Raw genomic sequence first — 15754 nt, 5'->3', positions numbered from 1 at the left:
AGGAATTAATTAGGAGTAAAACTCTTTAGGGAACACTTCCTATCTCTAATAACTTCCCAACTGTAATTAAAAACATCTTGGCTCTAAATGAAAGCTTCTTAATAAAACATTCTTATCTCTAATTAATAAAACATTCCCCATATCCCAGGAGTGCCATTGTGCCAATGCGGTTAATCTCTTGAGTGCCAGGTGAATACCCCACTCTGACACTACAAGGGGAACTGGGGAATGACTGGCTAACCTTCTCATGCCATCCCCACATAATGCACTGAAACTTCAATCCACATTTTGCTTTAGGCTCGTTCTATAGTAGGTGCGGGCGCGCACACCTGTGCGAACGCGCGTGCACGTGACGCACACTTTTTGTGTGTATGGTGGTCCATGCTGACGGGAGCGACAGGTTGTATATGTGTGTGTGTGTGTGTGTGTGTGTGTGTGTGTGTGTGTGTGTGTGTGTGTGTGTGTGTGTGTGTGTGTGTGTGTGTGTGTGTCTGTGTGTATGTATATGTGTAATGTATTATATATTTTTAAAATTGAAAAAAAGACACGTTGATAAAAGAATAAAATATTTATTATTGTGCACACACATACACATACATACACACACACACACACATACACACACACTACAGCGGCGGTAGCGGCGCGAATACTTACTTTTTGAGTCTTCCCCGCTATCGCTCGGCTCCACGCTCACTGCCGTGCGCGGGGCCCTAGCATTCAATGGCTGGCTAACCACAGCCAACTATAACTGCCGCACGCGCGCACGGCGCAGCAAGCGTGCCCACTATATTACCGGCCTTAGAAAGCAGGGTGCACAGAATAAGTAGGAACAGCAGAGATAGGAGACAATAGTGCACTTGAGGAGGTTTGTATGTGCTTCTCTCATTGCAAGACAGTCTCACGCAGTCCCCAGAATCGATTGTCTTATGGATCTAAAATACTTCAATGACGTCACATTCTTTACAGTGGGATTTATTCCATCAAAAAAGTCACTCTGTGGCTCAAAGCTGGCTCATATAGATGTATGTATGTATGCATGTCTTTATTTATATAGCGCCATTAATGTACACAGTGCTTCACAGCAGTAACACACATGACAATCATACAAATAACAAATAATACAAATAACACATAATAGAAGGAAGTGCTTCAGACATAAAAGTGACACTTAGAAAAAAAGAGTCCCTGCCCCCGAAGAGCTTACAATCTAATTCATTTGACTTTGATCATTGGCACCCAAGTAAAAATCTTTTAATCTAAATCATTAAAGTAGAAGGGTATATAACTTACTATTGCGGAGGTCCCCAGAAGAGTTATTTGATAGCTGGTAAAGATTGTCCATAGGCGTCTGTCACTGCCTGTCAGTCATGTATGGGGAGTACCTGTAAGATGTAGTGGCTCTCTTACATTAACGGACTGAAAAAGAGAAAGGGAGAGATGGGAAGGAGTGCAGGAAAGTATTGCTCCCTGTCTGAGCTCTAATGTAGTGTCAGTTTGTAACTTCCTGATACTATGTAAGTTATGAGTACGACTCCGGAGGTTGAGGCTCTTTGAGGGTCAGAGATGGCAGCTGTGAGAAGCACAAAGCCGTGTATCAAAGCTTCAGAATCTCACATTTTCCGAGTCCTTTCAAGATGATAAAAGAGAGTTTATGGGCCACATGTACTAAGCCGTGCTACTCCATAAGGCCGTGCTTATAGTCCTTGCTACGGCGACGCCAACGTCACGCTGCGGTCGCTGAAAAATCAAATTGAATTGACTTCCAGCGATCGCGACCAAGCCGTCACTTCGATTCGCTCCTACTATAAGCGCATGCAACGGATTCAATACTTTTGTTTTCACGCGACGTCGTATCGCCGACGCCGGGACTATAAGCGCGGCCTAAGACACCTTGCAGCAGAGTGGTCATAAGGTGTCTTCCTGCACTCTTATGGAGTTGGAAAAGGAGTGGCTCAGTGAGTAAAGACACTGACTGGCCCTGAGTTTGAAACAGGGGAACCTGGTTCAAGTCCCAGTGTCGGCTCCTTGCGACCTTGGGCAAGTCACTTTATCTCCTTGTGCCTCAGGCACCAAAAACATAGATTGTAAGCTCATCAGGGCAGGGACCTGTGCCTGCAAAATGTCTCTGTAAAGTGCTATGTAAAAACTAGTAGCGCTATACAAGAACATGCTATTATTAGTAGTAGTAGTAGTAAATATGGCACTTTATGTAACAGGAGAGTTGTGGCTTTGTCATTTAACTTCATATGAGAGGCAATTACCTTTTTTGTTGGCAAGTTGGTGCTTAGAGTCTTACTCCTCAAGGTAGCATTTTATTGCCCGAAACGCGACATATTTATTACGTGCATTTCTACTGTTGTAGAATTTGGCGGATTGCTGCGCTAGAAAATAAATGACTTACGCCAACCTTTGAGGTGACAGAGAAAACCTACGCAGAAAGCCGTCAGGAAAACTAACGCAAGCCGCACATTTTTGAACACCCAGACCGTGCCCCAATATGCAAATGTAACTCCGACCCCCAACGCCTCTCGCTTCCTCCATACATCCCTCATCTCTTCGCAGGCAGACACAACCGTACCCGGAAATGGTGTGAACTAAGACTGAGAGTGAAGAGAGAGGCACTCCAGGGGTCTTCCAAAAATAGAAAATGTATTACAGTGCGATCGCACGATAATAGGTTTGCTATTTTTGAGGGTGCCTCTCTCTGTCTCTTCCCTCTGCATCGTCTGGGGTTCCGTGAGTAGCGGGACTGCTCTTGCTGAGCACAAGTGGCCTCTACATCTGGTTCCGTGAGTGCACAGTTACTTGGGCAACTAAGGCTGAGTCCATAGAGGGGGAAGCAGCGCTCCTCCGCGCTGACGCTGAGGCTCGCCTGCTCGGTCAGGAGCGATTCCATGGACTGACAGGCGAGCCAGCGTGCGCGATCGGGAGGCGGGGCAGTGACGTCGCTGGGCCAATAGCCCGCAAAGCGCCAACGTCATGGCGCTGATTGGGTGTTTTCAGCCGACAGCGCGCTGAGAAACAGTTTCAGCTGAAAATCCCTGTGCCTCAGCACGCCTGCGGACGCTCGCGGGAGACCCCTCTCAAGACATCCTCATTGTGGATGACGGGGCTCATCGCGGAGCGTCCGCACAGCTCAGCGCGGCTTCCCCCTCTATGGACCCAGCATAAGATTAATACATAGACGTTGCCTGGTGCAGATATATTGCAGCGCGAGTTGTGACAAAATAACAACTTTGCACTGGAATTTGCACTTTGATACATAGAGCCCTGAGCTTCAATATATCAAGGTTATTTTCACCACTTTTTACCCTGCCTGCATTAGCTTGTGCTCTGTGGAGTGGTTACAGGAGGAGAAGGCAGATACACATCTTATATTAAGGTGTTTAAAATTCTGCGTATGACGCATCACTATTTCCCATTTTATATGAATCACAATTCTCCACCGAGTCTGACTTGGCATAAACTAAAATACTATTTTTTTGGTGCCGTGTGTCTAGATTCATTTTCAGTACCTCTATACTGTACTGTATAAAGCTCCCATTATTTGGGGAGCAAACTCCAGAGCTTTGTGCGGTCTCCAATTCCCCTCACAGGGAGAGTGTGTTGAATGGAAACGATTTGTGACTCAATGGGAGGAAGGGAATGGTTGAGAATATGTCTGTTGGTGCAGTTATATATTAATATTGGTGCAGTTAATATAAATATTGTGCTCATCTACATTAATTTCAGAGAAAGGATTCAAATCTATAATCTTGATCTGAAGGAGCAATCCATGCAATATCCTATGTGTGTTTTTTTTTAAAATAAATCACTTCTGCATTATTAGATGATACTCACTACCTTTTTTTTATTTTCAAATTCAACTCTTAATGCCATTTTGAATGAGTTTTAATATACTGAGCATCCTCTCATTTATATAGCAGGTTTTAGCATACATCCCCAGCAGTGCAAGATCTTTGTAACACTTTCCTGTTTGTGATCATTTGTTGCCAATGTTCCCAGCAGGATACATTGTAGCTGCTGAGTCACACTGACTGAAGGATGGATTTGAAACTGAAAGGCAGCCATTTAGTGAATCCTGGGAAGCAGAATTTTGCTGATCGATCACAGGAGAACGAATCAATCGGCAGCATAGGTAATTAGTTTTCAATAAAGGTAGTGAAAGGCTGCAAATATTAAAACAAAAAAGAACGTTTTTTTTTTTTAAATGCGACTAGGATTGCTTCTTTAATGGGGAAACTTTCAGATGATTTATTGATGCATAATCTTTTTGTTCTATGTTTTATTTATTGCAACATAGGCAGCATACATTTTCTTTGATCTGGCAATGCGTGTAATACCGTTGTTTTACTGTTCTAAATGCACCTAATTGATGCCAGTGTATTTATTTGGGGGATTTGTAAGAAATATGTATATCAATCCTATGTATTCACACTTGCATGAGCATTTTTGTCCTACTGTTGCTAAACTGATATGCTTTGCATTGAAACCACGCAACAACCTTCCAGAAAGCAGCACCAAATACATATGTAGCCAGGTCCCCTTTGGATCCCTGGTTCCCCAGTGAGAAGGCAGTTCCGGGGGCGAGCGCATCTCTCGGTGGCGTCAGAGGCACGGCGCCGCCATCTTTGTTATGTCCGCACGGGCGCGGAGGCTCACGCATGCGCAGACGCGATGCGGCGGCCAATATAGTGAGCGCGAAGGGGCAGAGATGGCGCTCCATAGTGCAGGGAATCCCAAGGTCGCGCAGGCGCAGTTAAGCATAGCGGTAGCCATTACAGCTTCGCACAGGCGCAGTAAAGATAGCGCACGCGGTCCCAATGCTAAGGAGGTCCTGAGTGGACTACAATTCCCAGCAGCCTCTGGGGACTGTCCTTTCACCCACATCACGTGCAGCCAGCCAGCAAATAGGGTTTGCAGCTTCTCCTGTTGGAGAAGGATACAATGTTGCAGAGACCACGCTAGTCAGTTGGAGCTGGGAGCAGGAAGGGGGAGGAAGTGTGTAAGGAGCAAGTGGCTCTTACACTAGGCCAGGTTACCCCCCAGGTCCCAGGTAGGTCCCACTCCCCACTAGGTTAGTGGGTAAGTCATAGGGAAGGCCCCTTAGGTAGGGACCCTGCCCTTAGGTGAGTGTAAGTCTAGTCAGTGACACAGCTGCAGTGCTGTGTGCTCTGACTAGAAGAGACAGTGTGGCTTTGAGTGCAGCCACAGCAGTTAGTTGACTGTGTCAGTGAGAGGCCCCTCATAGGAAGAAGGGGGGTTGCTTTCTAGGTTATGCAGTGTGTGTGATATCACCCCTGCAGCCTGAGTGCAGACAGAGTGCCTGACCATAGCATCGACTGTGGTAAAGGATCATTCCGGCTGGGGATCCCTCCCCTGTGGAGTCAGCGTGTGTATCCATTCCTGCAGAGAGCAGCGCAGTGCGGCGTGGGATCACTGTGCAGTGTTGCTGAGTTCCAAGGATTATCCTGATCAGGAGCAGTGATCAGGGAGGTAGTAGAATAAGTGCACCACCGGGCCCCAACACAGGGAAGCGCTATCCCTCACACTCACACTCTCTTTATGGTTGTGGACACTCACATTATTATCAAAGGAACTGAGGGTGATGTGATGATGGACATGTGGGTGAGGGATGGTAGGCATTCAGGGTGATGCAATGTTATTCATATGATGTAATGATGTATTGATGTTATGCAAAGAGAGTTTCATTGAAGTTTTCATTCATGCTCAGTAAATACTGTTTATTCACATTGTGTGTATTAACTGTATGGTTTTTCTGGTGAGGGCACACTCCCACCACGTTGGGATCCCTCATCAGTGGAGGCGCTGCACCGAGTGTAAGTATATACCCCAGGTTCCCCGTGGTGGAAGCTCAGCCCTCCTGGTTGCCAAACAGGTACAGCACCACACTGATACGTAGTCAGATATACCTACCCACCTCAATCTCACTTAGGTTGGAGGAAAAAGGGCTACATTTGGAGGCGCTGCTGAGATCCAGACCTGGGGTGCCCTATAGATTTTTTTTCCAAATTCCCAAAAATGTTTGTAAAGTCCGGACACGAGGTCCTCGCCTGGGCCTTGAGGCAAGATTTTAACCCCCGCCGTGTGGTGGCTGTAGGAGGCCTTCCCGCAACTATATCCGACGTGGAGGTCTGTAATCATATGCGTAAAATTCCCGGGTGGCCGTACGCCTGTATTTTAGATGAAGAACAAGACCCCATGTCCATGTGGAGATCGATACTTTTTGTGGTGACACCCACGTGGGATATATGCTTGTCAGAGGCACCGTCCACACTGTTTATGTCAGGGGGCCCCCCCGAGGGTTACCCTTTAGTCTACGCTGACCTAGCGCCATGGCAACTTTCCCCAGGTTGGAAGCGTGCACATGCTGCTGCGCTCAAGGCAGCGCCGAATTACCTTGCAGAAAGCTGTCCGGGATTGGCGGGAAAACCTAAGCCCTGCCCCCGCAAAATGAGTGGCTTAGCACTGAGCTTGAACTATTCCTTGATAGAAAGTGCCCCTCCTCTAGAGTCCAAAAGGGGGAGGGAGTGCCTTGAGCAGCAATCAGCCACTTCTGTTCACCTTAAGAGAGGTAACGGATGCAGCGACATACACCCTCGGCTGTATAGAGTCATACGGGCCCCAAAGTTAGGCTCGCCAATGGTAGTATGCCCATGTGTATTAGAAGACTGTAATGTGTCTGGTGGCTGGGCAGCTGGCTTATCTATGTTACCAATAGTGCTCACGACGACAGAGGTAGATGGGGAAGGATGCCTGCACTGCTGCCTGATCGGTTGTGATTGCCCCGTCGGTGACTTGACCCGGGGGCCGAAGTGTCCCGACTGTGAGGTGCAGTTCCTGAAACCCAGACTGCCGCAGCCTGCAGAACCGCCAGAGAAAGAGGAGGAGGAGCCTGACCTCTCTACTAAAGTTAGTTACACTGCTAATCAGTCTGTCTTAATCCCAGAGGCTTCAGGGGGCCTGTGTGTCCAAAGCGATGTTCCAGACACTGTTGCAGAAACAGATTATTTTCCCCCTGGGAATGAAATAGACTGCAAGGGGTTACACCCTAACGTGTATGTGGCCCGGCAATTGCCAGGAATAGATGCACTCGTGCTAATGTGCCCCTGCCTTCAGGAAGCCTGTGACAAGGGAGTCGACATATTCCAGTTCCCGCTAGGCTTCAAGACAACCAAGGTGGAAGGAGAAACGTGTATACAATGTTTTAGTACTACCTGTGACTGTTCTAGAGGAACTGGCGTGGGAGCCTGCTGCGGGGCATATTTCTTGAAGCCTATTATGCCCCAGCCTGCAAAATCCACAGAGAAAACTGATGTGACTGATCTCTCTACACAGGCGGTTGAAGCCGCTGCTATTCAACCTACCCCAGCTATAGAGGTTGCAGAGGGCTCGTGCGCCCAATTGGACCTTCTAGACTCGATTCCAGAGCCGGAACCACCGACGTTGGAGTTACCAAAGGCAGAGTCACAGATGTCGGAACCCCAGATGTCGGTTCCGGACCCGGTTCCCGAGCAGGAACCTCAGATGCCAGAACCGCAGAGCGGGGTGACTGCCCAGGAAAAGTGGGGTGCACTTCCGCTAGTGGCACGGGAGCAAGACTGTTTGCTGTTGATAGCCAACAGCGAATACAAGATACCCAGATGCTGTCCCCCTGTGGAAGTATCTCTTCTCTCTCCTATCACTGACCCTGATCTGCCATTAGTGGTGATGCACCAGCCGGCGGACCACTCCTGCAAAGACGCAGAGCCAACTATCTCGGCGGATACAGAGCCTGCTGTGGGTCCGTGTGCCCTAGATGAGGTGTATCCAGATGCTGCTGCTTGCTATGTGGTGGGACCGTGTGGCCGAGGTGAAATTGCTCATGACCTGGCGGTGGGCCCGTTGTACATTGACGTTCTCCGACAGCAAGTGCTGGTGCGGCCGGAACCACGGAAAAGTCCAACGGCCATGGCGACTCCCAGTGTGTCGGAGGAACAGCCGGAGATGAGACCGGAGGAAGAGGATCCCATCGCAAGCCAGCGGAGTGGTAAGATACCCTCTTACTCCCCACAGGCTCCGATGGAGGCACCGGACGTAGAAGAAGAGGAAGTTATGGTGCGGGACCCAATCCAAAATGGCGGCTCTCGTCAACCTGGGAGCCCGTGCGTTCCAACTCAAATGGTCCCAGGACTGGGATCCAACACTCCCGAGTTTACAGAAAATGATCGCTACCAGGCGGTACAGGATCAACAGTGTGTACCGGCCATCTGCCAAGTGGAGGGACAATTCAACTCTACCCTGATGTCCAATGCAGCTGAGGTGGTAACAGTCAGCTTTCCTGATGATCTGCTGGACACCGTGAATCAATGCAGTGGTAAGGTATCAACCCTTTACCCCCTGCAGGATGAAACAGAGACTTTGAGTACAGAGACATTGCTACTTGCTCGCTTCCCAGTGGAAGTCTCCCAAGTGCTTAGGGACCAGGACTGTGTTGTGAATGCCCCATTGAAATTTGCCTCCGTTAAGCACAAAAAGGAGCGCTCCATTCATCATGTGGTGGACCGCGGAAAAGGTCAAGATCTCCTGGCCTACTGCATCCATGCCGCGGATGGCCTGGTAAAGGTCTGGCCAAGAGACACTTCCACCAGGGGGAGGAAGTAGTATGGAACCAGTGACTGTTGCACCGGACCATGAGTTTGCGGAGACTCACAAAAGTCAAAGTGAGGTACCCCCACATTATCAGTTAGGGGCACCAAACAATTGGTCTCAGCAAACAGCTAACACTCAGCTGGCCTCGGGTACAACTGTTATGATTAAGTTCTGCACTGTTGACGTTAAAGCACCTGTGAAAAGTTGTATATACTATGCCCTGCATTTTTATTATATAACTCTGTGCTGTGTGACGCTGTCCTCCAAGCGGGGACGTTGGTATTTTTACCAGGGGGAGAATGTAGCCAGGTCCCCTTTGGATCCCCGGTTCCCCAGTGAGAAGGCAGTTGCGGGGGCGAGCGCATCTCTCGGTGGCGTCAGAGTCACGGCGCCACCATCTTTGTTATGTCCGCATGGGCGCGGAGGCTCGCGCATGCGCAGACGCAACGCGGCGGCCAATATAGTGAGTGCGAAGGGGCAGAGATGGAGCTCCATAGTGCAGGGACTTCCCAAGGTCGCACAGGCGCAGTTAAGCACAACGGTAGCCATTACAGCTTCGCACAGGCGCAGTAAAGATAGCGCACGCGGTCCCAATGCTAAAGAGGTCCTGAGTGGACTACAATTCCCAGCAGCCTCTGGGGACTGCCCTTTCACCCACATCATGTGCAGCCAGCCAGCAAATAGGGTTTGCAGCTTCTCCTGTTGGAGAAGGATACAATGTTGCAGAGACCACGCTAGTCAGTTGGAGCTGGGAGCAGGAAGGGGGAGGAAGTGTGTAAGGAGCAAGTGGCTCTTACACTAGGCCAGGTTACCCCCCCATCAGGCCACAGGTAGGTCCCACTCCCCACTAGGTTAGTGGGTAAGTCATAGGGAAGGCCCCTTAGGTAGGGACCCTGCCCTTAGGTGAGTGTAAGTCTAGTCAGTGACACAGCTGCAGTGCTGTGTGCTCTGACAAGAAGAGACAGTGTGGCTTTGAGTGCAGCCACAGCAGTTAGTTGACTGTGTCAGTGAGAGGCCCCTTATAGGAATAAGTGGGGTTGCTTTCTAGGTTATGCAGTGTGTGTGATATCACCAGTGTCAGTTGCACGTGGTGAACTGCCAGAGTCTGGGATCAGACAGAAGCTACAGTAAGGGATCTTCTGCATCCAGGGACTAGGGTAGAGGTATACCCCAGGGCCCAGTTAGTCCCCTGAGACACTAGAGGAATACTGTATGTGATAGGGACTGCCTTAAGACAGAGACTCCTTCATCATAGCCAGAAGAGGAAGAGACATGCTGCAGGACAGTGCCTGAATGCCCGTGCAGCCTGAGTGCAGTCAGAGTGCCTGACCATAGCAGAGACTGTGGTAAAGGATCATTCCGGCTGGGGATCCCTCCCCTGTGGAGTCAGCGTGTGTATCCATTCCTGCAGAGAGCAGCGCAGTGTGGCGTGGGATCACTGTGCGGTGTTGCTGAGTTGCAAGGATTATCCTGATCAGGAGCAGTGATCAGGGAGGTAGTAGAATAAGTGCATCACCGGGCCCCAACACAGGGAAGCGCTATCCCTCACACTCACACTCTCTTTATGGTTGTGGACACTCACATTATTATCAAAGGAACTGAGGGTGATGTGATGATGGACATGTGGGTGAGGGGATGGTAGGCATTTTGGGTGATGCAATGTTATTCATATGATGTAATGATGTATTGATGTTATGCAAAGAGAGTTTCATTGAAGTTATCGTTCATGCTCAGTAAATACTGTTTATTCACATTGTGTGTATTTACTGTATGGTTGTTCTGGTGAGGGCACACTCCCACCACGTTGGGATCCCTCATCAGTGGAGGCGCTGCACCGAGTGTAAGTACATACCCCAGGTTCCCCGTGGTGGAAGCTCAGCCCTCCTGGTTGCCAAACAGGTACAGCACCACACTGATACACCTACCCACCTAAATCTCACTTAGGGTGGAGGAAAGAGGGCTACACATATTTCTATGCCGGTTTCGCAGTTGCACATCGCGCACGTGATGTCATGAGGGCGCACGTGCGCACAGCCAGACCTACTATAATCAAGGCCTTGCAATCATGCTAAATTTAACCCCTTTGCTACAAGAAAGGCCTGCAATCCATTGAGTTGTAGGCCACTCTGTCAGCAGAATGGTCAGGATCTAGGGGAAGGGTTATGCATTTAACTAGACCAATCGGAGCACTAATGCACAGAAACTACGATTGAAGCCAATGGGAATTGTGTAATATTGCATTAATTGGCACTATGGCAGATTAATGAATAACCCCCAAGGCCTTTTCTTTATGACTTATTTGCTCATCAAGTAATCCAAGATAGAAACAATAGATAGTACATAGATTTATGTAAACTGGTATCTTACTCCTTTATGTCTGCAACCGAACATCAATATGGAAACGTAAATCAGACCAGTCTATTTCACCCTTGAACTCTAGATGTGCCCTATGAGACAATGGCCATACTTTATACAGAGATATCACCTAACCTGGGGAGCTGCTGGCTTCCTTTCCGTGCACATGAGACTAGGACTCACATTTCAAAAGTAGTAGCACCATCCTCTTTAATAGTAGTAGGCGCTAATTACAGTCAGCAGCAGCTATCCAACTGTAGTAACTAGTGATGCCGCGGAGTCAGTGTTAAGGAAGATGTCTGAAAAGTTTCAAAAGCTCTGCACACTATTATTTAATCTATAAAGAGCTCTTAGCCGAGTCAATTAAAAGGTAGCTTGTAGTAGAGAGAAATGTCTAACGAAAATAATTTGGAAAGCAGATGACTCAATGACTGGGCCACTACGTGTATGTTTGTGTGTGTGTGTATGTAACGGGTTTCCCCCCCCCCCCCCCAATCGCAGATACAGTGTGGGGGTGCAGGGAACATATAGTGTTACTCGGTGTTGGTGCTATACCTGTTGGCTCACAGGAGGGCTGAGCTTCCGCCACGGGGAACCTGGGGCAATTATACTAGGGGTACTTACTTATAACGATGCAGCGCCTCCACCTGCGATGGCTCCCACCAGAGGGGGAGTGGTTCCTCGCAGGACAACACACAATAACCACGTAGACAGCATGTATATTAACTAATGACTTTACTAACATGCAATACGACACCTCACATTGATAATAACCTGTGTCCCTCTCACGAGGAGACACTAACCGCGACGTCTCGCAGGACGCTTCCCCAACACCAGGTGATCCCACCCAGTGTCCAAAGAACCCCACCCAATGTCCCGCACTCTTGCAGAGAGAGTCAATGGGTGACTGCGCAGTCACAATTACACTAAGGGCCCGGTGGTGCACTTATGACTGTAGGTACCTGCCGAGCACTCCGGTGCTCGGGTCAGCAACACTTCACAAAGGATCAGTCGGGCGATGACTCCTTCTGATCCTCCAACCGAACTCCTGGCACGCGGACCGCCAGGGCGGTCCCACTCTGGAATAGTCTCTGTGGACCCCAACGTGGCTCCGAACCGCTTCACAGGAACGGCAGCAGCCGCTGTGTCCCTATCTAATCTAAGTGGCACGCGCTATACTATAGGCCGTCCCTATAGCACAGCAACCTGCAATGGCTTTGGGAAAACTCCTAGGGGCCTACAGGGGTTAATGACCTGTCCCACTCCCCTAACTCTTCCCAGCCCTGACTGTCACTACACTAATCCCAGTGCCTACAGCAGCAAGCTGTGACACACTGGATGTGTGCAGCCAACGTGCTACACAACAAGGTGCCTGCCTGTCAGACCTCACAGCACTGACCGCCGTGACTCTGACAAGGCAGCACTCTAACACTAAGGGCAGCGTCCCTATCTTGGGCCTCCCTCAGCAATTACCCACTACCCTAGTGGGGGGTTGGGGCCTACCTGGGGTGTGGGTACCTATAGGGCTGCAGGAGCTGCACGCGCTCCCCGCACCCTTCCTTCCCTCACAGCTCCCCTGCTCCAACTGCAACTCCTGAGTGACAGGGTCCCTCTCTCTAGGGCAGTCCCTGGCAACACTCTCTCTTTTGGGGTAACTAGCTACCTCAGACCCTGGGGGTGCTGGCCTAGTACAGTGAGTCCCTGACTCCTGTACCCTACCTCCTTCCCTGGGCTGCTCCGGTCTCTGACTGCCTAACGTGCTCCAAGCCCGCCAAATGTATCCACTTGCCTGTTGAGACTTCCTAAGCCCTATTGGCTCCCTGGTGTCACATGGGGCAGACAGAGGCTCATGGGATCTGTAGTCCCTACTCAGAGCCTCTCCTAATAGGCTAGGGCTTCGCAGGCTTTCTATCCACTGTCCTGCGCCTGCGCAAGCTACAGGGGGCTGCCGTGACTCTCTCACTACCTTCCCTACTCTCGCGCGACCTTTCCCTAGCTCTGGGGCCTTACCCGCGCCTGCGCGATCACTGCGCATGCGCGAGTCTGTCTTCAATGGCGGCGCCCTCTTCGCCAGCCGCCGGGACCCTAGCGACGCGACCGCGGCCTTAGCAACGGCCCGATCGCGTCCCCGGCAACCGGCCGCATGTGGGGAAAGCTGCGCTGCTCCCTGCTCCAGCCCCCACCCTTGGAAACAGCCGTCGGGTCCGTCGGCACCCGCGACCGCGCTGCACAAGGGGAGGGGGGTCTCCAGGAGTCACTTTTTTTACCCACCATAACCTTAATAATTGTGGTGAATACCTAGTCTAGTCTCAAACCAGCTTAGCCATTACAACCAACCTCACACTGATGATACCCATCAAGGTTGAAACATGTCTGTGAGTGGGTTTAATGGCTTTGCATCTCATCCCAGCCTCTGTCTAAAAGCTGTGTTTAAAACAGCATGCATTGGCTTTAGGATTTGCTTGTGTAATACGAGCTTGAGACAAAAGGTGGCACTGAGTGCTCATTTGCATGTCATTTCCCAGAATCCCTTGCTGCAGTGGAAGCGCTGTATGCTGGGTGATAATGGGGCTTGCAGACCTGTCTAAGACATGCAAATGAACATACAGTAATATTTACAGTTGCTTTATGCTTTACTGTGGAGGGTTTTTGTCACTTTTTTTTACCCACCATAACCTTAATAATTGTGTGTGTGTGTGTGTGTGTGCGTGCGTACGTGCGTGTACGTACACACTCACACTCAAACACACACACAAACATACACACTCAAACATACACACACACACACACTTAAACATGCACACACACATACTTAAACACACACACACACACACTCAAACATACACACATACAGGTATAACATTCCAAATTGAAATGAATTATTAAAATTATTAATACATATATTACATCCATACCCGACGTCTCAGTCCCAGACTGGCCCTCAGCGCCTTCCATTTTGAACGAGTGCTGCCATTTTGTTTGTGTGTGTGTGTATAAATAACATCTTTTTTTATTATTATTATTGCTGTCAGAGGGTCATTCCCACTTTGCTAAGAATAAAAATGCTGAAAGCAACTTAACAGTGTAATTGGACAATAATGCTAAATACATGATTTTCCTTTCCAGTGGTGAATCTGAATGGTGGAGAATACAGTATATGTCAATCAAGTGTTTCTCCCACCCTTAACTCATCTTCATGTCGACGCACCAATTACGAGATGGGGTGGTGGATTGTGTGTGCAATGGAAGTGCAAAGTCCTACAGGCCTACACTTTTTTATGGCCTTCTCAGGCTTTTTTGACAACTCTTTGTTGTTAAGCGAAGACTCCATTTTACTTGCTGTGTTGATTAACTCAAAGCTATATCTCTAACCTATCACGTGTGAGGGAAAATAAAACATAAAGGTTTGTAACTACTGTACATCTATTGGCAGGAACATCTACAAACTATTTGTCCTTGTGGATTAGGGACCCTGATGAATATAAATAGGACGACAATATTCTCCAGTACAGGGGAAGACAGCTTTATAGTATATCAAATAGAGGGCTATTTGTCACCAAGACACCAGCCTCCAATCATCTCCTAACATCATTAAAAAAAATATGCTGATAGACGAACCTGTGATGCACTGCTGACACCTCTCTGGCCAAAGGGGTTAATTAAATGTTCTCTATAACAGGGGTTCTCAACCCCAGTCCTCAGAAAAACAGGTAAGGTTTTAAGGATATCCCAGCTTCAGCACAGGTGGCTCATTCAAAGACTGAGCCTCTCATTGAGCCATACTGTGCTGAGGCAGGGACTGATAGAGCCACCTGTGCTGGAGCTGGGATATCCAGAAAACCTGACCTGTTTTTGAGGACTAGTGTTGAGAGCCCTTGCTCTAAAACATTACTTTTTGGAAGTACTAGTATCAAGGAAATTATATTTGTTTATGGAAATAAGCACCTTTTGAGAACAGGTTTCCTTGTCATGTTATCAGAAATTTCCCTATATGTGAAATAATTTTGCAATTGGAGGAAGCTCAAAGATCATTCAACTTATTGTGACATCTCTTTCAGATCGAAGTGCGATCATTTTCTTATTATCACTCACCATGTTTTTTCTCCTCTCTACATGGAACATGCATTATGCGGTGCTGAAAGGTTGATGGAGGACAAGTGAGTGGTCAAAAGTGTACCTACTGTAGCAAACAAAGACGGTCACCTAAAAACATATATTCTTCAACTTTATAGATGATGAAGGCTACCTAACTATACTTAGGTGACTTCAATTATTTATATTTGGGGGGGGACTTACCCGTCACACCTTGTCACATCTCTGTTCCTTTCCAAGAGATTTGGAGATACAAGAACAAACACATTGCACATTGTAATTCCCTGCCCTATTATCTCGCTTTCAATGGGAGGAATTCCTTCTATTGAGACATTTTTCCTGGACCTAAATGTTTGCTAAATGTTTGACCTAAAAGCTGAATATAATATGTCAAGCTACATGTCCTCTCTCACCTCTGGCGCCAGTAGATACAGAGATTAATCTTCAAACACTCATGCTCATTGGTGACCTGCAGCTTATTGTTATGCAGAACTGCATATTTGGCTTTCGTTTGTTTGTTCAGCCTGATAGACATTATCGTTTGATGCTGGTGACCTCTCCAATGGCTTTCCCTCAAGAACATCAAACTCTGTAATGAACTGAAATTAGTTTCATCGTTCTTTAATAGACTGTTGTGAATTTGTTCATATGT

The 15754-nt window shown here is 48.4% G+C and overlaps 1 protein-coding gene across 6 annotated transcripts in view; it reads right to left on the bottom strand.

Annotated features, from left to right (window-relative positions):
• LOC142497691 (tyrosine-protein kinase STYK1-like) overlaps nt 1-15754 on the bottom strand; it is a 49133-nt gene that overhangs the window by 18286 nt on the left and 15093 nt on the right. For 4 of the 6 annotated variants that reach the window (XM_075605822.1, XM_075605820.1, XM_075605826.1 and 1 more), the window contains one exon: nt 1294-1419. In XM_075605822.1, the coding sequence (XP_075461937.1) occupies nt 1294-1345 (52 nt within the window). In that variant the 5' untranslated portion in view covers nt 1346-1419. Of the gene's footprint in view, nt 1-1293; nt 1420-15102; nt 15128-15515; nt 15692-15754 lie in introns of those variants that run through there. The other 2 variants (XM_075605823.1, XM_075605825.1) reach the window with 2 other exon arrangements.

Source organism: Ascaphus truei, chromosome 6 (genome assembly GCF_040206685.1).
Source record: "Ascaphus truei isolate aAscTru1 chromosome 6, aAscTru1.hap1, whole genome shotgun sequence".
Lineage (NCBI taxonomy): Eukaryota > Metazoa > Chordata > Amphibia > Anura > Ascaphidae > Ascaphus > Ascaphus truei.
Note: the sequence above shows the minus strand (reverse complement) of the source record. Positions and strands in the feature narration are given on the sequence as shown.